General features: G+C 39.8%; 4 protein-coding genes across 5 annotated transcripts; 3 read left to right on the top strand and 1 right to left on the bottom strand.

The window, feature by feature from the left end:
* Nucleotides 1–299: 299 nt before the first annotated feature.
* On the top strand, nt 300–7,227 carry LOC306828848 (uncharacterized protein). Of its 2 annotated transcripts, none has more exons than XM_079351556.1 (7): nt 300–527; nt 3,876–4,026; nt 4,440–4,583; nt 4,723–4,842; nt 4,944–5,174; nt 5,433–5,558; nt 6,720–7,227. In XM_079351556.1, the coding sequence occupies exons 1-7, from the start codon at nt 391–393 to the stop codon at nt 6,945–6,947; spliced, it is 1,137 nt and encodes a 378-aa protein (XP_079207682.1). In that variant the 5' UTR covers nt 300–390; the 3' UTR covers nt 6,948–7,227. The 2 variants fall into 2 exon arrangements, with proteins under 2 accessions (XP_079207682.1, XP_079207683.1); XM_079351557.1 differs by lacking the exon at nt 300–527 and adding an exon at nt 1,308–1,415.
* Nucleotides 7,228–9,538: 2,311 nt separating this feature from the next.
* Nucleotides 9,539–11,129, top strand: LOC306829568 (ectoine dioxygenase). Its single transcript, XM_079352651.1, has 6 exons — nt 9,539–9,689; nt 9,884–10,136; nt 10,223–10,314; nt 10,482–10,621; nt 10,709–10,813; nt 10,914–11,129. The coding sequence occupies exons 1-6, from the start codon at nt 9,560–9,562 to the stop codon at nt 10,998–11,000; spliced, it is 807 nt and encodes a 268-aa protein (XP_079208777.1). The 5' UTR covers nt 9,539–9,559; the 3' UTR covers nt 11,001–11,129.
* Nucleotides 11,130–12,267: 1,138 nt separating this feature from the next.
* On the bottom strand, nt 12,268–13,854 carry LOC306828895 (glutamine amidotransferase-like class 1 domain-containing protein 3, mitochondrial). The gene is made up of 5 exons (XM_079351634.1): nt 13,764–13,854; nt 13,296–13,408; nt 12,983–13,154; nt 12,695–12,896; nt 12,268–12,605 (listed from the first exon to the last, which is right to left on the bottom strand). The coding sequence occupies exons 2-5, from the start codon at nt 13,401–13,403 to the stop codon at nt 12,413–12,415; spliced, it is 675 nt and encodes a 224-aa protein (XP_079207760.1). The 5' UTR covers nt 13,404–13,408; nt 13,764–13,854; the 3' UTR covers nt 12,268–12,412.
* Nucleotides 13,855–13,868: 14 nt separating this feature from the next.
* Nucleotides 13,869–18,332, top strand: LOC306828894 (uncharacterized protein). The gene is made up of 10 exons (XM_079351633.1): nt 13,869–13,913; nt 14,268–14,414; nt 15,016–15,129; nt 15,220–16,893; nt 16,987–17,086; nt 17,164–17,312; nt 17,431–17,543; nt 17,633–17,722; nt 17,802–17,924; nt 18,012–18,332. The coding sequence occupies exons 2-10, from the start codon at nt 14,360–14,362 to the stop codon at nt 18,213–18,215; spliced, it is 2,622 nt and encodes an 873-aa protein (XP_079207759.1). The 5' UTR covers nt 13,869–13,913; nt 14,268–14,359; the 3' UTR covers nt 18,216–18,332.
* The last annotated feature ends 894 nt before the right edge of the window (nt 18,333–19,226 follow it).

Genomic DNA, 19,226 nt, shown 5'->3' with positions numbered 1-19,226 from the left:
ACAAATACAGCAGCTTAGCTAGTGGGTAACACCGGGGGAAACCCATTAGTACAAACACATAACACTGTGCAGAATTTCCCTAAAACTCCAAATGAACTCAAACCAAACAACTTTTGAACTGAGTAAACAATTTGAGTAATGTACAATGATCTCAGTGGTACAGGCCCTCTTTAACACACATCTGAAAAAGTTTTCATTGTCACTTCCTGTTCCCATCATGTGGCTCTTGGTCTTGCTTGCTTCCTCTTCTGCTGCACGTCACAACGTACAACACTATTTTCTTCTCACCACATGCTTAGCTGACACTTCACGAAGAAAGACGTGTGTGTGTGTTTGTTCAGGGTGTTTTAATTTGTTTTAGACTCTCAGAAGATTAGAAAATTTGATACCATGGATGGAGATATCCTGTCCTTGTCGTCTATTTCGACATTATCGTTCTCATCAGAAGCAGGAACTCAAAAAGATACTTCACCAAGTGGCAGCAGCCTCACTCAAAACCAAAAGGAACACAAATCAACAGAAATATGGTATGTTTTTTTTTTTTTTTTTACAAACAAGATGAGCATAAAAACAGGAACACAGTTGAAAAAAAATCTTGTCACATGTGTTATTGTCTTTGTGATACTGAAAAGTTAAACCAACATCTCTGGCAGTTGTTCAACAAATAACCAACATGAAGTAAAAGAGCCTAAGACTCATGAAGCGTGACATTATTAACCGGAAAGTTTTATTTATAGCTTCGTTTTCTTTTGAGCAATGAGAAACTATTTCAAACTTCTTTGAGGTAGTTATTCATATTTTGTTCGGTGGTTACGTGGAGTGTTTGAGGGGGTTTAAAAAGTCACTGCGGAGTTTCCCCTGATGTCATAATAAAATGTCAGTTCAAATTACACAACCATGATATACACTGATATCACTGAATCAATTACATAACTCATTCTCAGAATCTGACATATCTTTTGGTTTTACCTATGTTATAATGAGTAATGGTTCAAGTAAATGTAGACGTATTACTGTACCTACAAATGTGATTAGTCCAATACAGAAGTCCTCTCCTCTTTCAGAGTCCTGACAGTGGCTGCAGATCCTTATAGACATATCTAGCCTCATAATTGTCAGATTTGCCACCAGCAAGAAGGAAAGATATTATCTCCCTCTTTATCATCATCCACTGTAGTGAATTACCATATTGCTGTGGGAAGCGATGGCATTTTGGTGTCCTTCCAAGACAGAACAGGATTGAAAACTTTGTGAAACTGGGTCACACAGTTTGTATCGGCTGTCAGAGCAGCAGAAAGAGAAAAGAGTGTGGATCAGGGAGACATGAAGCATGGTGAGGTCCCAAAAGGATGACTGAGAACACTGTGCTTACTTGCCAAGACAGGGTCCAAGACAGGGTATTGGACATGACATAGGTATGTAAGCATTTTGGGCTTGTAGTGGCCACTAAAATTAGGCTCAATTTCATTTTTTTTTTCAGCTTCTGCTTTCATCCTACACAGACCTGCTGGTTCAGTGTGGATGATTTAGTCATTAGTGGTCATAATGAACAGCCTGCACTCTTTCCTGCCTTGCTGAATCCAGAGGACAGAACAGAGAGTTTGTATTTGAATAAAACGTTTGTATTATGCCACAACCATTTTTAATGATGTAATTAGTCCATGAGGGGTTTTAGCCTTTTTTAATCAATCTTTTTAGTGGAGAACATAATCTTGCTCTAGAATAATATATGATAATTTACATCTTTGAGTCAACAAGTTTGTGGCTGAATAAAAAATAAACACACCAGTTAGCTTAACGTAACATAAACACTAAAAAAAAGAGGCGGAAGAGAGAGAGAGACTGCATACTAGCTCTTAAGCTATATTAACATTACCTTATGTTTTAAACTAACATGTTGACTGAAACTGAAAACAATAAGTAGCGTTTTTCATGGGGTTTTCACATTGAGTTTGCTAGCATGCAAAAAAGACAGGAAATTGTTGCTACTGGATAAAAAAAAAGTCCCCCACTTAATCCCTTGAAAACTTACAGTTACTGGTTGTTGTTTTTTTTCGTTCATTCTTTTTTTGTTTTTGGGTTATTCTTGGAAAAAAAATTGTTAAGCTGTTGTCCCCTATTTCCTGCTTTCTCAACTAAGCCAACCTGCTGCTTGTGAAGGTTGTATCAATTTTCGCATTTTTCTTTTTGGCTGAATATTATTCTATATATTTCCAAAAAACTTTTTCAAGACACAATATTTCTAGTATGCTGGTCATTGAGCATTCTTTTTGAATCCTAAACAATATATAAAACACAAGTTGCCTCTTAATTGTTTTGCAATTTAAGAACATTTCTTAAAGGCAGGATTGGTAATTTTAGAAAACTAAAATGATTGTGAAAGTAGCATCCTCTCCGTTCTCTGTATTCACTCACCCCCTCCCCTCTGTGCTCCCTCAAAATCCACGCACTTTGCTTACATGCACTAGCGCCATTGGTCCAGAAGTGGATTTCAGCTCATGCTTTGAGTGTGAGCTCATGCATACATGAGGTAGAGCTTGTGCATGATTGGTTTATAAAAAAACTAACTGACATCCGACGTTGGTCAAAGTTTTGACAGGCTTACAGCTGCTACAGATGACAAATTTTCTTCATTCCTTTTTCGGGGCACATCAAATCTTAATTATTGTCAAGACATAAAAACAATTTCAACCAAAAACCAACCAAATTACTACCTTTAAGTTTCAACATTTTTGTGATCCCTTAATGTTTATAGTGTAAAGTAGATATACTTATTGGCAACTAAAAGGATACATAAATGCTATTTATTTGTGGCCACACATTTTTTCTACCCCTGTATAAGTCAGTCATCCCAGCTGGGCCACTGTGGTCAAACAGTCTTGAGTGCAAATTTACAATACAATAAACTTTTTTGTCCCCTTGGGGCAATTTGTGTTGGACTCACAGTGCTGCCAAATGTGAAGTGAGAACTGCTTTACTTGAGGTCAAAGGAGGAAAGAAACTCTATATTTATTCTTTTGGTGGTAAAATGTTTACAAATCTTTCCCTTTTAGACCTAATATTACAACTTTTCAGTAATTGTGTAACACTGTTTTTACACTGCAAGACACTGTACGTAAGTGGATGAAAGCATGTGTTTGCGGGGGAGTTTAGCCTTAAGGGGAATCACAGGTGATAGTAGAATGCATCTCTTTTTAGTACTTAGCTTTCTGAGATTACACCAGTTTGTATTTTTGTAGTCCCTTGGGGGCTACATGCAGAGGAGCGTGATTTTCAATGAGCAGGTACCCTCCTGGGCTTTAGATCTGTGCCTCCCTATCAGCGATTACTTTTAAACAAGGACAGTGGACAGCAAGCTGGTTTAACTAAATCATCGTTGCAAATATTTCTCCTCTCTCCAAGTGGTTCCATACAAATCAACATTTTGCTAGGATGAACACACACATTGTTTCTAGAGGCTATCGATGTGCTGAGACTTGTGATAAAAAACAGTGATTCCGATTGGCTAGGACTCCAGATGCAAAACAATGCTTCATAGCGTGCATGTGTGAGAGAGAATCTTGAGTGCTTAATGTGACAGTGCATGCATGTGTGTGTGGGTGGGTGTACATAATAGCTCACATTCAATTCTCTGTAAGTGCACTCTGTATGAGTGGGCGTTCAGAAGTACTCTCTGACATTCTTTTGTGTGGACATGCTTTTGCTTATTAATGGAAATCCTCCTCTAATGTTCTTTATCATGACTGTATTTATGGCCCATATGCATGGCAATTTGTAAAAATTCCAACTCTCTGTGTGTGTGTGTGTGTGTGTGTGTGTGTGTGTGTGTGTGTGTGTGTGTGTGTGTGTGTGTGTGTGTGTGTGTGTGTGTGCAGGGCAGCAGAGGTGAGTCCTGTGGGTGACAGACTGCTGTCCACAGAGGAGCAGGTCACTCTGATCACAGAGAGTATGACTGTCACCTCTGCTGACCAGGAGAAACTGCTGCTGCTCAACAAGAACACTGAGCTACGCAGAGTCAACAAAGAGGTACAAGAAAGGGGGGGGAAAAGCCTTAAACTGTTGAAGACTACCTGCCGATTTCACATTTGTGCTGCTGCTGTTGGTGATTACATTTAGTTCTGTCAAAAAACCAGAGGAGGACTGTGGGCGATGTGTGAAAACTGCTGCTAAGCTGTGAATAAAAAGTTAAATCTTTCAGGAATACCGCCTTCATTTTGTATTTTAATGATGTGCTTTAAGTGACAATGATGGACTGATAACTGTAGTGTGTTTATACAGTGAAGTAGCTAGCTCAAATGTGAACTAAATTCACTCCTGAAATTCTTGTTGTTTTGGCGGCAGATTGAGAAACACAGTGGTGACGATGACATGAACGATGCTGTAAAAGATTGCTGTAAAGGCTGTGTTAGTCATGAATATGTGTTGATGGTGTGTTACAGCTGATGAAGCTAAATGAGGAATGGGACCAGGTGTACCGCAGTGCCACACTGGGTCTGCAGCACCGACTTCAGGCTCTGGAGCTGGAAGGCGCAGCCATTAAACAGCTGAACAGTAGACTATTGCTCAAAGTGGAGCACCAACAGGTAAACATGCAACGGAGCTAGTTAGTGGGATGCAAAAATGTACACACAAGACCTATTGCACACAAATTAAGTTAGACATATTGGTGTGGGCCGTGTAAAGGAAGTTACATTACATATGTAACGTGTTTGGGTTCTGCAGAGCGCAAAGGAGTACTATGAGCAGGCGTTGATGCAGGAACTAAAGAAGAACCAGGAGCTGCAGGAGTATATCAGACTGCTGGAGAACAGGATGCATGCAGACAAAGACTGCACAAAACAGGTATTGTACCTGTTAGTGCATCTATACTGCTAATTATTTTGTTATAATTTATTCATAGCCATGAGTTTTGTTCACCAGTTTCTTTCATGTCTTTCCGTCAGGTTGGCTTTAGTGCTGTGGTACATGGTCCTGTGTCATGCCCCAACAGTAATCCTCCTGGAGGTCCTTTACCTGCATACAAACCCTCATCCTCCTTCTTCCCAGCTTCTTCAAATCATGAGGCAGGGCAGCAAAGGAAAAGTCAGAGCAGCAGCGCCCAACCAGGAGCTCTTGGAGACTCCCAGCAAGAAGTGCAGAATCTAAAAGAACAGCTGGAGGCTCTGAAGTGTCAGGTGCACTGCTCTATTCTTCGAAACATCAAACACTGTTCCCATTTCTGATGAGAGGAAGGCAGAACTGATGTCAACTCACTGTTGCCAGGGAAAGATTTTTGCTAACTGCATCAGACAGGATTGGATAGTAAACAACACCACCAAGTGGCGACTCTATGCTGTTCTGTATTTGCTCACGACTTGGTAATAAATATCTGCAGATCAAAAGATATGGCTCTGATATTGGCTCTCTGCCACACTGATGCCTTCTGTCAGCAGACCCAGATTTATGAAGCAGAGTATGAGACGGAACACAACGACCACAAACACACTCAGCAGGAGAACCGCAGACTGAGGAAGAAGAGGGAGGAGATGCGCCAACAGGTGGCACTCCTGCAAGAGCAGGTAACACTGAAGCAGGTTTCAAATGTCTACACACGCACACAAAAACACTGCCAACACTGAAACAGGAATATGCAGTCATTTCTTCACAGATGATGTAAACTATCCAGAGGCACCGAGCAGTCTGGTTCGGTTCGTCTCAGTATGAGTTGGCACGCATTTTGCAGCGTTTCCATAGACTAGTCCCGGGAAAGAGTCCCAAATAACCAATCCGTACCGTCCTACTTTTTGGGACCCTTCTGTTGGGGTGCCAAGAATTTCGAGCCGACCCGAAAAGGTGGCGCTAAACACTGCAGTCCGTAGATTGGTCAAAAGAATAGTCACTTTCCGTGTGACAACGGTAAACACAACCCCGCCGTGTTTATAATACACAGCCGATTGTTTACATCTCTTTATTTGTCCTCGCGGCACACAGCCTTCACTGGAATAAAGCTTGATTGAGTTTTGTAATAAAGAGCCACATGTCAGTGACAGAGTAGATGAACTGCTGGATGTCTTCCAGGTTTTGTTTTTGTCACGTTTTTCTCCTTTGTTGAATTTATTAGTTAGCGGTTTGCTGCCATTATGTGACGCTATTACGTTGCTGACGCGGCTATCGTCATCCAGCTTACACGCTGCCTACCAAATAGGGCACAGGTGGCTGTGGAAACACAAACGGGATCAGGCTTGACTGTACCGAACTGTACCGATCAGTACCGGACTGCTGTGTGGAAACGGGGCTTTAGGTCTCAATCAAACAAAGAAATAATGTGTATCAGACTCAGAATTCTTTTATTGTCATTGTTCCTCTTACTGAAGCACAACAAAATTAAAAATAGCAGCAAAAAAAAGGAAACAGTGCAAGACAGAAAAAACAAACAAACAAACAAAAACAATAAAACACATTTTCTACAAGAGGAGTTAAGAGCTGCTGCATCCGTGCACGCCGCCTTTCAAGGCTTCAATGCCAAGTGAGTGTTTAAAAGTGCAAAGTATACATGTTGTGCAATGGTAGTTCAAACATACCACAGTATTCATATAATCATATGAAAAAATAAACATCTCAAATGCCATATTGTAATATTTCCTGAGCTCCACAACGTTGCAAAGGTTTAGAATTAATATTGTTTGTGGCATGTTTATCTCCCTATGATTAATCCGTCTGTCCTTCTGACATCACTGCAGCTCAAGTTATATGAGGATGACTTCCGACGGGAACGGTCTGACAAACAGATGCTGCAGCGGCTGTTGTTGAAGAAAACACCCACAAACAAGGACCCAGTGCTGATCCACCGCTGCAATAATGATCAGGAGCCAGTAGGGGGAGACAAGAGGATACAAAGTGGAGAAAAAAGGAAACAACATCACCCACTCTGCCCCAAGCACCCAAATAGGGACAAAGAGTCAGAGTAAGGGTGGGAGGATTGAAAAAAAGGTCAATCTTTCTTTGTTTCTTTTCTATTCTTATCAATCAATGTTTATTCTAACTGACAGCACTTTTATATCATCACAGTGAAACAAAGAAGCACTTAGAAATGGGTTTGTTTTTTTACTTAAAATGTAGAATTGAGTTTATATTTCTTATGTATACTACTGAACAGAAATTGTTGCCAGCATTGGTTCCTTTTAAACTATGTAATAATGTTATATGTCAACTTCTAATATATGCAATAAATAATATAGTAATGTGTGATCTAAGACTGTGGATGGTTTTTTTTTCCCTGCTTGAATGATTTCACTACATATAGGAGCTTAACTGTTTTTTTCGTTGACACCAAAGAAAGTTAAACAGTTTTCTGATTTCCTGGTCACTGTTCCTGATCTGAGGCTATTGGCCCATGACGTTACACCACAGAGTTGGTCAGTTATTGATCAGGGCTTTCCCCTCAATTTATTGTTTTCTCGGAATCCTGAAAGATTTCTTATCGTAGACCGTCGTATTTCCTGAATAGCTTTTATATGTAAGCTATTGCCATGTATTGCATTTTCTAAATTGGTAGTCTAGTTATTGATTAATCCAGAGCAACAGTGTAAATCGGAACAGCATCATGCATCAACAGCTGGGTGACAAGAAAACGTGAGGAGGAATTCAGGAAGCAGAATTCAATTCTCATAATAATATGAAGGACTAAGACGGCTTTGCTCCTTCCTTACCACATATCTACTTAAATAGTTTGGAAAAACCATTTCCAGGAAAGGAAGTTAAAATCATTTGTCATTCACCACACCCTTCATTATCACAATGCCACAATAAAATGACCAAGTAAATAAGGTTGGTTCATTTACTGGAACTTAACTGTTTGAAGGCTCTTTCCTTAAAAAAAACAGTTATCATTGTTTAGTGTTTAAGTGTTTAGGTGTTTCATAGTAAGCTGCTAAAAGGAATGTTTCTACTTTTACTGATAAAAGTTAATTATCCTATTCAGGCAGAATGACACATAAATACTGATTTGTGTACAGTCTATGTATTTTTTACTCATGGCATTAAATATGCCAGATAAAAGTATTTGAAAAAATGAGAATAATATTATGGACAACACACAAGCTCACATTTATCCTCACATTTCTCTACTATATTTCCATTTTTTTAGCACTCTGTAGCCTTGTTTGGAAAAGTGCTATATCAATATGAAGTTTATTACTGTTACTACGATTGATAACATAAAAGAAGAAAATGGCCAATATATTTCTCTTGAATGTAAAAGCAGGCCATTAGGATAGTACTCTCTTCACACCATTATGCACTCACAAACGGATAATTTACAGTATGAAACATGTCTTTGTCCTGTGACCCGTCTCGGCTCCTGGAACAAAGAAGTTGAATATAAGGTTGTGATGAGTGGGAAACTCTGACGGAATAATGAGTAACTGTGAACTAAAAATAGACTTGTCACATCACTCTTCACGACTGGGTAATAATGGAGGGCACCAATGATAGTCTTAAAGTCTTTCCATCACTGAGTATCACTTTCATGATGGTAAAAGCTCAATAAATGCACAAAGCTCCTGAAAAGAAAAGGTTTCATGTTAAGTTTCTAAGGGTCAATGAATGCCAAACCACACCTGGATTGCTACATCATGTTAGCAGTGACATCACAATCATAGTTTCACCTGTCCACTGATGAAAGATAGTTATACTATTAACTGTAAGAATTGAAGGAAGTGGAATTTCCAGAATGAGCTCTGAGGTGTATATAATCTCTGCTCAAGAGATCGACAGTATCAGGAGACTCAACAAGAGAGGAGAGTGAACAGCAGACTGGTATGTAGAGTAAAGGAAAGCCTCTGTAATAGATACAGTTTGATCTGTTTTGCTTGCAGATAATGTTTATTTCAAGATTTAATATTATTTATCATATGGACTAAATATATATCTACTAGCTGGACCAGTGTGAACTTCTGAATACTTCTTTTTCTATAGAAATAAATGTCTTTTTTTTTTTTAAATCTCTTTACAGAAGTATTTGTTCTTTCAGTGCTTTTCATTTGCTTTCCCCCCTCATGTTATGTGTCTATGCAAGAATGTTTTTTCATGTCAATAATCTGAAATTCAGTTTAGTATCGTGGCAAGTGGAGCGATAATATTACAGTCACAGAATGATGGAGGTTAAAGGAAAGTTTTGAGTCTTTAACTTTTCCAGTATGAAGATAGAAATGTTCTCTTCCTGACCTGTTTTAGTCAGCCAATGTTCTATATTTATTTTTAAAAAAGTCTCTTAACATTGACAAAAGCCTGCTTCACACTGGCAGAGAGGTGTAGCTTCAGTGTTATATTGGTATGATATATTTGTCTAATAGGACAGAAAGAACAAGGTGGTGCTCAGTGCAAATGTGGTTAGATGTTTTTCCCCCATCAGAGCATGGCATGTCTGCATAAACAACTAAACTCAGCTGCCCTTGAAAATGTGATGAAAAACACAATCTCTAGCAGAAAATACAGTATTTAAACTTCACATTTATCCACCACAAACAGTTTGCTGCCTTATAAATTTCTGAAGCAGAAAGCCTGAGGCATCAGCACAGAGATGACAACATCCACAGCCAAACTGCAGGAGATCTATAACCAGCAGGGCTTCCTCTCAGAGCTGCCTGTTTTGGATGAAACTGAGCTGAGGGAGGCCAGACGAGCCTTTTCTGAGCTGGAGGAAGAATTTGGTAAGTTGTAGCTTTGAGATGAAGGCGGGTGGGAGGAACAGGGTGAAAAAGCAAACAAGTAAGACAGGAAAAAGAGAGGAAAGGTACGAATAGAGACAACTGAGAAGAGCAATTTAGTTTACTCTTAATGTAGTAAAGGATGCAGCATTAATTCAAGTCAATTAATTCAATATTACATGCTTGTTTGTTTTCAGGAGAGGAGTACACACAGTACAGCCTCCATAATGTTCACCTTCAGTATCCATGGGTTAAGGACCTGACCAAGCATCCTCAAGTCCTGCGAGTGGTCAAAGCCGTCATTGGCCCAGATGTGATCCTGCTGGACTCCCGCTTCATCTGTAAATACCCCACAGTCAAACCCAACCACCAGGAGAATGACGAGGGGGAAACCAAGGCTGATGTTGCGGAGAATGGACTCCCATATGTGGCCTGGCATCAGGATATCAGGTAGATAGAAGCTCTGAAATTTCTACATGTACATGTAAGGTGTTTGTTTGTTTTGTTTTGTCTGACTCAAACTGTCATGTTTGCAGGTATTGGGGCATTGCCGGTGGCCCTGTTCTCTCTGTGTGGCTCGCTTTAGATGACTCACTGAAGGAGAACGGTGCTCTCAAGGTCATCCCAGGTATCATCACGACTTGCCTTTAACTACTGTCCTTTGTGAAATACAATCAGTACATCTCACCATGAACAGCTAGAGATGTACAGTATCTTGCGTGTATATGACTTTAATGGAATGAAAACAATCTGCTTTATAGATCTGACTTCCGTCTTTGTCTTTGTGCCCTGCAGGTAGTCATTGCGCCGGCATGTTACCCCATCGCTTAGCTGTCCGCCCTGGAAACATGCTGTCAGTCAACCAGGAGATCCCGGAGGAACTGGTGCAGGCTGATGAAGCTGTGATGTGCCCTCTGTTAGCCGGCCAGATGTCTGTGAGTGTAGTGGTGTTTTGTTAAAAGATGAAAGTTTATGAACATTTTTGATATGTGAAACCATAATTTTGGATTTTCTTTCAAAAGATTCATGACGGATTCCTCGTCCATGCGAGTGATGCAAACATGTCCCAGAGGAGGCGCTGTGGCTTGGTCATCCGATATGTTCCCACCTGTGCATATCCCATACAGGTAAGACAAACATAGTATCATTGTATACCTGTGTTTTGCAGGTTACAGTTTCTCAATCTTACTTTGTCTTGATTCTGGCTTTATCCTGTTGTCACTATAGGATCCTGATCGTCCAAGGAAATTTCATGCGACTGAGTTGGCATGTGGAGCTGATCAGTTCAAACATTTCTCCAACAAAACTGCATGAAGTCATCCTTCATTCTTCTTCCTGCACTTGCAAAAGTAATATGTTGTACTCAGACAAAGGCAGTACATGTAATTAGTGTGTATGATAGCTAAACCAGCAGTTTAGATTACAATGGTGTATGGTGAACTATATTTTTTAGTTTTAAAAATTCTTACTTCTATTAAAAAATTATATTTAAATATTGGTGCATTGTGTTTTTAATGTATTTAACTGTACGCCCGACAGGGCTTAGTTTTAGTTAAGATACACAAACATGTCAGGATGCATTTTTGTTCCAACCACAAAGTTTTAGGGCTGCTTTTCCTTTGGTTTTATCTGTCTCATCTTAGAAAGATTTGTAGATCCTCCTGTGTTAATGATATTATTCAAGTGATTTTAATCAGCATCCACAATTACATTCTGCCTCGCCCTTCGTTTTTTTAAAAGAGTTCTTTTGTTAACAAGTAACTCTTTGCTTTAACAATATCCGTCTGGTTTTGTTGCTTCAATTCGTCCCCACAGGCTGGTTCATTATATCACCTGTTTTAATGAACTTCAAAATAAATAAACACTCAATTAGTATTTCAGTGTATCTACTTTTTTTTAGCAAAATACGTACTGATGCACCCTGAGACGTATATCAAAAACCTAAAACACTCAAAATCAAAGTTCAATTATTAACTACTATAGTGAATCATGATGTCCATTATATGAAAGACTGACATAAATGCAAATTGCATTATTTCTGTTTCTCTTCACTTCAAGTGTGTTTTTTTTCAGTGAAATTAGGTTGGATTTTTTTTTTTGGTACGAAGCACTGTTTGGATGATGTACAGACATTTTTACAGACACGATTTTAAAAATAAGTACAAATGTAAAAAACAATCCCAGAACAGCAGGGTGCTTGTGATACAGTAAATACGTTTACATAACTATACAAAACGTTTTAGTTAATGGTCTTATACTAGCGTAGAAGAAAAGTAACATTCGCACTGTTTCAAAGATGGAGAAGTTAACTTAAATCTTGAGTCATGGCTTTGGTCACTGACAGGGTTCAGTGCCCCTTCACATGCTCTCTGTGTGGCTTAAGATGGAAAAAACAGGGATCTCTGTGTGGACAAGGTCATAAAACGTGTGTGGATGAGTAGATTTCTGTAATTATTCTTTATGTCTTTCATGTGATGGAGAAGCACTCTCTGCATAAAAGCAAGTATGTACAAGAGTATCCTAAATTTTTTAGTGCTGATTTATGTGGTGTTTTTTTTTCAATGAAGAAAAAATACAAACATGACATTTTTGGTGTAAATTTATTGAGAATCCCAAAATAACACATCTGTCACCTAACATTAGACAACCTCTCTTTGATAAGTTCAATAACTTGACATCGTGCTTGTACAGAAAATAAACACAAAACATAAGAACGTTAGAGACCTTTAGGCCAGTTTCAGGGTCTCTCTAACCATGACTCCTATTCCATCAAAAACTTCATGAAAGGCAGCGTTGCACATGAATGCTGATGTTGTGACCAGCTTATTTTTTATATCAACATGGGCCTTATCCACATCTGTGTTGACGTGCTTACAGCCCATCTCCTTCACAGCGCCTGCTGTCTGAGCGTACGGCCACCTTAGGACAGAAAGAGATTAAAAGTTACAACCAGAGAAGAATCAATTAATATGTCGCGATACCTGATGATGAGAAACTATTTCACTTACTTTTCACACTCTTTTTCTTGCCCCACTGTGAGCTCACAGCCAGGCAGGATTTTGGCAGCAAGAATTGGAGAGATGCAACACATGCCCAGCGGCTTCCCCGCTTTGTGGAAAGCCTTGATGAGCTTCTCCAGTTGGGGCTGAATAGTGCAGTCTTTATTCTTTACTGCCCAGTCGCTCAGGTTTTTAGCTACGCCAAAGCCCCCTGAAAGAGAAATGCAGGGTTCATGAACAACATCATGGATAACATTTTACCCATACATAATTTGCTTGTGACACAGTGAGTCCAACCTGGGATGATGGCTGCGTCAAAAGCTGAAACATCCAACTTGGCCAGATCAGTCACGTCACCCCTGGCGATGCGAGCACTTTCCTGAAGGATGTTTCTCTTCTCCTCAGTAGGTTTCCCCTCGCAATGATTTACAACATGCATCTGATCTGCATTTGGAGCAAACATCTGCACCTGAAATAAATAACAGCAGAATATGAACATTTGTGATCAAGAAATTATAGGATTTTTTTTTTTTTTTGCAAAGTAAAAGAAGAAACACAAGTCCCTCTAAATAGGAGTATACATTTCCTTTTTCTCTTTTCTTGAACTTACTTTTGCTGCAGCACGACTCAGATGAACGAGGACAGCAGAAGCTTCATGGATCTCTGTGCCGTCATAGACTCCACAGCCTGAGAGAATAACTGCTACACGCTTCACCATGTTTCCTTTAAAAAACACACACACTTAGCACTTATTCTCTAAACCTAAGAGAGACTGATGCAAAACTTAAAAAAGGTCCAACTTAAAGTGTTCCCCCCTGTTTTGAGGTACAAGGACAAAGCTACGAAGCAACTTGTTCACATAAAGATGTTACAGAGCCAGGTGACAGGGGACACCAAGGTGCTGCTAATGCCAGGTAATGCTGTTGACTCAAGTGTCTGCAAGCCTGCCTCACAAGACTCACTATTTCTTAAAATCATTTTACATAGGCCTATCTACTTTTTTACGACTGTCTAATCTTTTATTTTTCAGGAAAAAAAGTGTCAACGTGGTGAAGTAAGAACATATCCATTATCTTACCTTATTTCTGTGATTGGCCGTCTATGCAGGCTGTGTGTTGAGTTGTTCAACAGAGGTGCGCTGACAAGCTGTGAAACGCAAACTTTATACTGCTGCCTGCTCTCTGTCCCCTCCCACAACTTGTTAACGTCATGCACCTGACAAACAACGGTACAGTGAAAAGCTGAGTCATTCCTCTCTTATGTCAAATTAGTATTATAAATAATAAACGTGTTCTTTAAGACTGGTCTCTTGCACTTTTTAGCTATGATGTGTGGACCATGGTACTTTAGAAATCCTAAAGGTTACTAAAATTAAAATGTATTTTATGTGTGTTCAACAGGCTAAGAATATAAGTATTATAATACATATATTATAATAGTATAACTGTTTTAATTGATATATGGCCATATTTGTAAAATACATAATACTATCTTTGTTCCCATTGTAAAACTTTGAGGGAAAAAACGCAGTTATTTTTGCAGAGAGTTTTTCCTGTAATGACTTCAGCGTTTCCCCATTAAGGTGCGGCTTCTCCTTGTGTTTCGCTTACATGCACACGTCACACGCAGCACGTTTAAAGCCCTGCATCACGTCCTAAGAAGTCCACTGGTGCCATGGCTTACCTCAAATCGCTTTGTGTGTCCGTGGGAGTGCTGAGCATTTCTGGCGGTAAGCTCGATTTCATACGTTTATCAAGATGTGTTGTATCGTCTGCAGCAACTATAACCTACATATCAAACTTCATATCATCATGAAATAAATAAACATTATAATTACTGAGAAAAGTTAATAAAGTTATGTATTTAATGAATGAATACGTTCAGTTTATTTGTAGAAGGGATCCTGCAGAATGATCCCTATTGCTTATTTTCGTCTGCAGTCCCTAAACAAATACCATAATCTTTCAGATTTAAACTTTGAAACAATAATATGGACGTTTTTAATCAAGACAAACTGAAAGATTCCATAATATATATTTAAAAATAAAATTACATATTATTTTGGTATCAAATAGCTCATAAAAAGCTTGTTGTGCTTAGTTAAAGTTGTAAAGACTAGACATAGAAGATATAGAGATCCTTTTATTAACATCTTTTCTTAATTTTGTACTGGAATACTGAAATCTCTCATAAAGCCATTGTGCATATACAAAAACCTTGTGTGGGAATTTAGCAGGCAAAATCACTTAAGTTTTTATATCAAAATGTGAAACCATTACTTTGATCAATGTGTGGAAAAAAACAAAACGTTTTGTCTTTCCGACTTGTAGGCTCTCTCCTGCTTCTGGTGAATGACTATGCCAGCTCACCAGAAAAAGACTTCATTCCCCAGACTGCCCTGGGGATTCTGCTCCTTATAATTGCAGCACTCTTAGCTTATGCAGGTTGGTTTTATCACAAGTATTGTTAGATCTCCTGGCTTATTTGCATTTGTGTTCATGACGTATCCTGTCCTTTGTGTTTTTGTCACTCAGGGATCCTTCGCAGTTTGTCCCATTCCCAGCTGTTTTCCTCTCTGTGTCTGACCGTCTCTGCTCTGTGGTGTGGTTCAGGTCTGGTCTACATCCTGGTGGGTCAAGGTGTGCTGCAGTCCACAGAGCTGAGGTCTTCTCTGGTCCCAGGCCTGGCAGCGTTTACTTTAGCCCTGCTCATCATAGGCAGTGTTGCGATCTTTGCAAAAAAAGCTGTTCTTTTTCTTATAGCTGTTGGCATTAGCTTAGCATGTGCCCATCAAATTGCAGGTTTGTCAGCTGCAGGTTTTGGTCAATCTGCTACAGCTGCAAACTACCTGCTTGTCTGCTTAGTGGGAGTTTACTTTGGTTTTGGGCGTCTGCTCTCCATAATCACTCAAGGTAAAGTTGAGCCCCCGGGAACAAACCTAAAAAGAAAACCTGAGTTAAAAACAGAGCAGAACAAAGGGTGTGTTGATCTAGTATTGGTAGGTCTGGTGATGAACTTGCTGTCTGCCTCAGTGTTAGCCTGTCCTCTGTTAGGTGTGGTCCCCCAGCTCTCTGTGGGTCATGTCCCTTGGCTGTGGACGTCAGGAGTCTTCCAGCTTGCATTGTGTGTCCTCTTCTTCCGTGCCATGGACACACTAGCTGCCACTTTTTACGGCTTCACTGCTCTGCTGAAATTTGCAGAGGGCTACAGCGCTCTGCTATCGTTCTACTCAATCCAGCCTTCCTCCCCTGTTCCCTTCCCTGTCGTCTTCTCTGTGCTGTTCTCCATCCTTGCTCTGTTCAGCTGTCAGAAAAGCATGCTGGAGGGGCTCTACCAGTTGTTTTTTGTTGCTTATTGTATTGCTATTGCAGCTGAGCCTCAGGGTTTCTTCAAAGGAGGCACGCAGGGCGTACAGGGAGCCATATTTGTAATCTCTGCTGTAATGCTTTTCATCAGCTCTTTTAATTTTGTCTCCACTAAAAAGATTCCCACAGGGCAGGGCTATTTCCAAACTCTAGTGACCAGATATCCAGGTGTTACTCTCAGAGCAGATAAAGAGCTACATGAACCCCATCTAGGTTTCTCTAAATATGCAGATGCAGAGATATTAGGCCATGCTTGCAGCCTTCTTGCTGCTTTTGCAATGACAGTTTCAGTCGGTGACAGAAATCCTCTGTCGGTGTTGATTCTTCCCTGGGTGGTAATATCTGGAGTTGCTCTTGGGCTATTGTGTGGCTCAGTAGCTTTTGCACGAGGTAAAACCTTTGAGAGCACAGTTTTTGTCCTCTATGGTGTGATGTGGACAGTGTGGGGGCTGACACGATACGGGGGCCTGTATGGTGACACCAGGAGCTTTAATGTCGCTGTCGGGATCATTAGCTTTATTCTCTTTAACTGTTTAGTGACAGCTGCAGCTCTGTTTTTAAATGTTGCCTGGTTTTCTTATGCCCTTACCTTCAAGCTCATCCTCATTAGCTTCCTGTTGGATGCCGTCGGTGTACTGCCTTACGGTTATGACATAGGAGTCACGATCATCTTTGGCCTTGTTAGTTTTTACTGCTTCCTGGCGCACATTTTTAACAGCACCTTCCAGAGCCCGCAGATCCCCCTCGGAAAGCCTTTGGTCAAGCTAAACGGAGTGGGTAGAGGAGCAGATGTCTGTCCGCATGTATCGGCCCGCAAGGCCTCGTCCGTCAAGCAGATTGCAGGTGAAAATACTGAAGGAATCATGGTTGATTTAAGAGATACGCAGCTGTTAATTTATCTGATCGTAAAGTCGTTTTCTCGTCTTTTACCTGCAGAAATCATGAAAAATGGCGGCATATGTGGAATGCCAACTGACACCGTCTACGTGCTGGTGGCAGCTTGTAACAGACCTGATGCAGTGGTCAAAGCTTACAAGTGAGTTTCCATAATAATCAGTGGTGCCTTATCTGCATCGATCCAATGATTGAAACTCATCATTCTCTAATTTTCAGCGTGAAGAAACAGGCGCAGGACCGACCCATGTCCCTGTGGATCTCCTCCATCAAGCAGCTAGAGCCGGTGCGGCACCTTCTGAGTCCACTGCTGCTTGACTTCATGGAGGCTGCGTGGCCCTCCTCCATCAGCATGGTCATACCAAGAGGTTGTTGTCTTTTATTTGGATGGTTTTTTCATATTTGTAACATGGTGTTTGTGTGCCCTTGTTGCATGTTGGTGATTTTAAAAGCCTTGTTTGTTTTTCTAATTTTGTTTTCCTTCAGGGCCATGGATGGACACCTTTGGTTTAGGAGATGCTGCCAAACACATCGGGACTCCACAAAGCATCGCAATCAGAAACCCAGATTGCTCTGTGGCCACACACCTCATTAGTATGGTAATGACGAGGACAATAAACATCATTCATTTTAAAGTTGGTGGTAAAAAGGCTTTGTGGTAAAAACAAAAATGCCATTTATTTTGCAGGTGGGGCCCATCGCTGTGACCTCGGCCAACCCTACTGGTGAGGCCGACACAACTCACCACAACCAAGTTTACGCTAAGCTGGGAGACAAGGTAAGGACAATAATTTTTTCTCATACAGTATCTTTTTCTGTGTGTTTTCATAAACTACATGTGCATTTTGCTTTATAAGGTTGATGGAGTGCTGTGTGATGGGCCTTCCCCAGAGAACATTGCTTCTACTGTGGTCGACTGTACAAAGATTGAAACAGGGCACATTGGTTTCTTCAGAGTGGGTCTCATTCCTAAATCAAAGGTAATACTAATGTTCTATCTTTTCTATTTATAATTATATATTATTATTTATTCTATAATGAGATTTTTTTTTGTTGTGCTTTTTAAGGTTTTTCAAATCTTCGAGGACGTTCAGAAGCGGCACAGACAGGGGCAGACAAATCCTGCTTTTGAATATGATCTGTATTTGCCCGATACACAAAGTGACAGAAGATCAGAGGAGGATAATACGGTGGGAACGGAAGGGGAATCTAGAGTTGTAACATCTATAGTTTCTTCTGAGGAAAGTCCCAATCTCCAAAATGACTCATAATACACTGCATGAAAACACCGGCAGAGACTCAACAAGCTTTTCATGTTCATCTTTCAATGTATATGGCAATGCAACAAAGAGTGTTTTAAGTGTATTGAGATAACATTTGTTATGCAAATAATTAAAAAAAAAACAAAAAAAACATTTTTATTTAACCTTTATTCAACCAGTTTGGTCCCATTGAGATTAAAAACCTCTTTTCCAAGGGAGACCTGGTCAAGACAGGCAGCAGCAGCATAAAAAAAAAAAACCCACAGAGTTACAGACGGAGATACAAAGTACAGTTCACAAAAGCATAGCATCATGGATTAAAATAGTGCCATCTAAGAATCTAAAAGTTTTCAGGTGTTCAGACACCTAAAACTAATGATTGATTGATTGATGTACTTGTTTAATTCACTTATAAAATGACTGTGTGGGATTATTTATTTTTGTATATGTAATAAAGAGTGAATATTGTTTATATTTCTTCTGTTGTTTTCGTGGAATTTGTATTTTAAACTTGTGAATTGATTGTATACTTTTGATCACAAAACAAACATTAAATTATTTCTAAAAGCTGCTGAGTTTCTTTTGACATCACTATTCTACTATGTTACTGGTATTTTATTTCACTCTGTTTTCATACATATTCATCAGATCACTGTCTCACATGAGAGTACACGATCATACTGGTAAATAAAAGTGTCTTTTTGGAACTCTTTGTTGGATCAGAAGTGTGTTCAGTCTGTGCTGCCTGCAAAGCTCCATCACTCTTCTGTTTGATCTGTGAAATGATTCCCAAACCTCTTTTTGATGGGAAGTTTTGTTAACAAGAAAACATGACCGTTATAGCTTCACCTAAAGAGAGATCACAGTGTGTAGTATGCCCAAACTGCTAGCTCCTGACAGAAGGAAGCCCATTATGTTCCAATGCCTTGGAAAAGTCAGATCAGAGTCAATTTTAAGAAAATGTGTCCAACTTAATCTTTGTTGTTAGCCTCTATGTAAATGTATTTGTGTCACTTTTAA

This window comes from Symphodus melops (genome assembly GCF_947650265.1).
Source record: "Symphodus melops genome assembly, chromosome: 9".
NCBI lineage: Eukaryota > Metazoa > Chordata > Actinopteri > Labriformes > Labridae > Symphodus > Symphodus melops.
This window is presented reverse-complemented; position numbering and strand designations above follow the sequence as displayed.

Bases quoted from the DNA above. Each gene is read 5' to 3' on its own strand.
- LOC306828848 (XM_079351556.1), top strand. From the start codon at position 391: ATGGATGGAGATATCCTGTCCTTGTCGTCTATTTCGACATTATCGTTC. The intron at 4,584-4,722 runs GTAAACATGCAA...TGGGTTCTGCAG, and splicing joins TCAAAGTGGAGCACCAACAG to AGCGCAAAGGAGTACTATGA. The intron at 5,559-6,719 runs GTAACACTGAAG...ACATCACTGCAG, and splicing joins TGGCACTCCTGCAAGAGCAG to CTCAAGTTATATGAGGATGA.
- LOC306829568 (XM_079352651.1), top strand. From the start codon at position 9,560: ATGACAACATCCACAGCCAAACTGCAGGAGATCTATAACCAGCAGGGC. The intron at 10,315-10,481 runs GTATCATCACGA...TGTGCCCTGCAG, and splicing joins TGCTCTCAAGGTCATCCCAG to GTAGTCATTGCGCCGGCATG. The intron at 10,622-10,708 runs GTGAGTGTAGTG...TTCTTTCAAAAG, and splicing joins TGTTAGCCGGCCAGATGTCT to ATTCATGACGGATTCCTCGT.
- LOC306828895 (XM_079351634.1), bottom strand. From the start codon at position 13,403: ATGGTGAAGCGTGTAGCAGTTATTCTCTCAGGCTGTGGAGTCTATGAC. The intron at 12,897-12,982 runs GTTGGACTCACT...TTTCTCTTTCAG, and splicing joins TGACGCAGCCATCATCCCAG to GGGGCTTTGGCGTAGCTAAA. The intron at 12,606-12,694 runs GTAAGTGAAATA...TTCTGTCCTAAG, and splicing joins CAAGAAAAAGAGTGTGAAAA to GTGGCCGTACGCTCAGACAG.
- LOC306828894 (XM_079351633.1), top strand. From the start codon at position 14,360: ATGGCTTACCTCAAATCGCTTTGTGTGTCCGTGGGAGTGCTGAGCATT. The intron at 14,415-15,015 runs GTAAGCTCGATT...TCCGACTTGTAG, and splicing joins AGTGCTGAGCATTTCTGGCG to GCTCTCTCCTGCTTCTGGTG. The intron at 15,130-15,219 runs GTTGGTTTTATC...TTTGTCACTCAG, and splicing joins AGCACTCTTAGCTTATGCAG to GGATCCTTCGCAGTTTGTCC.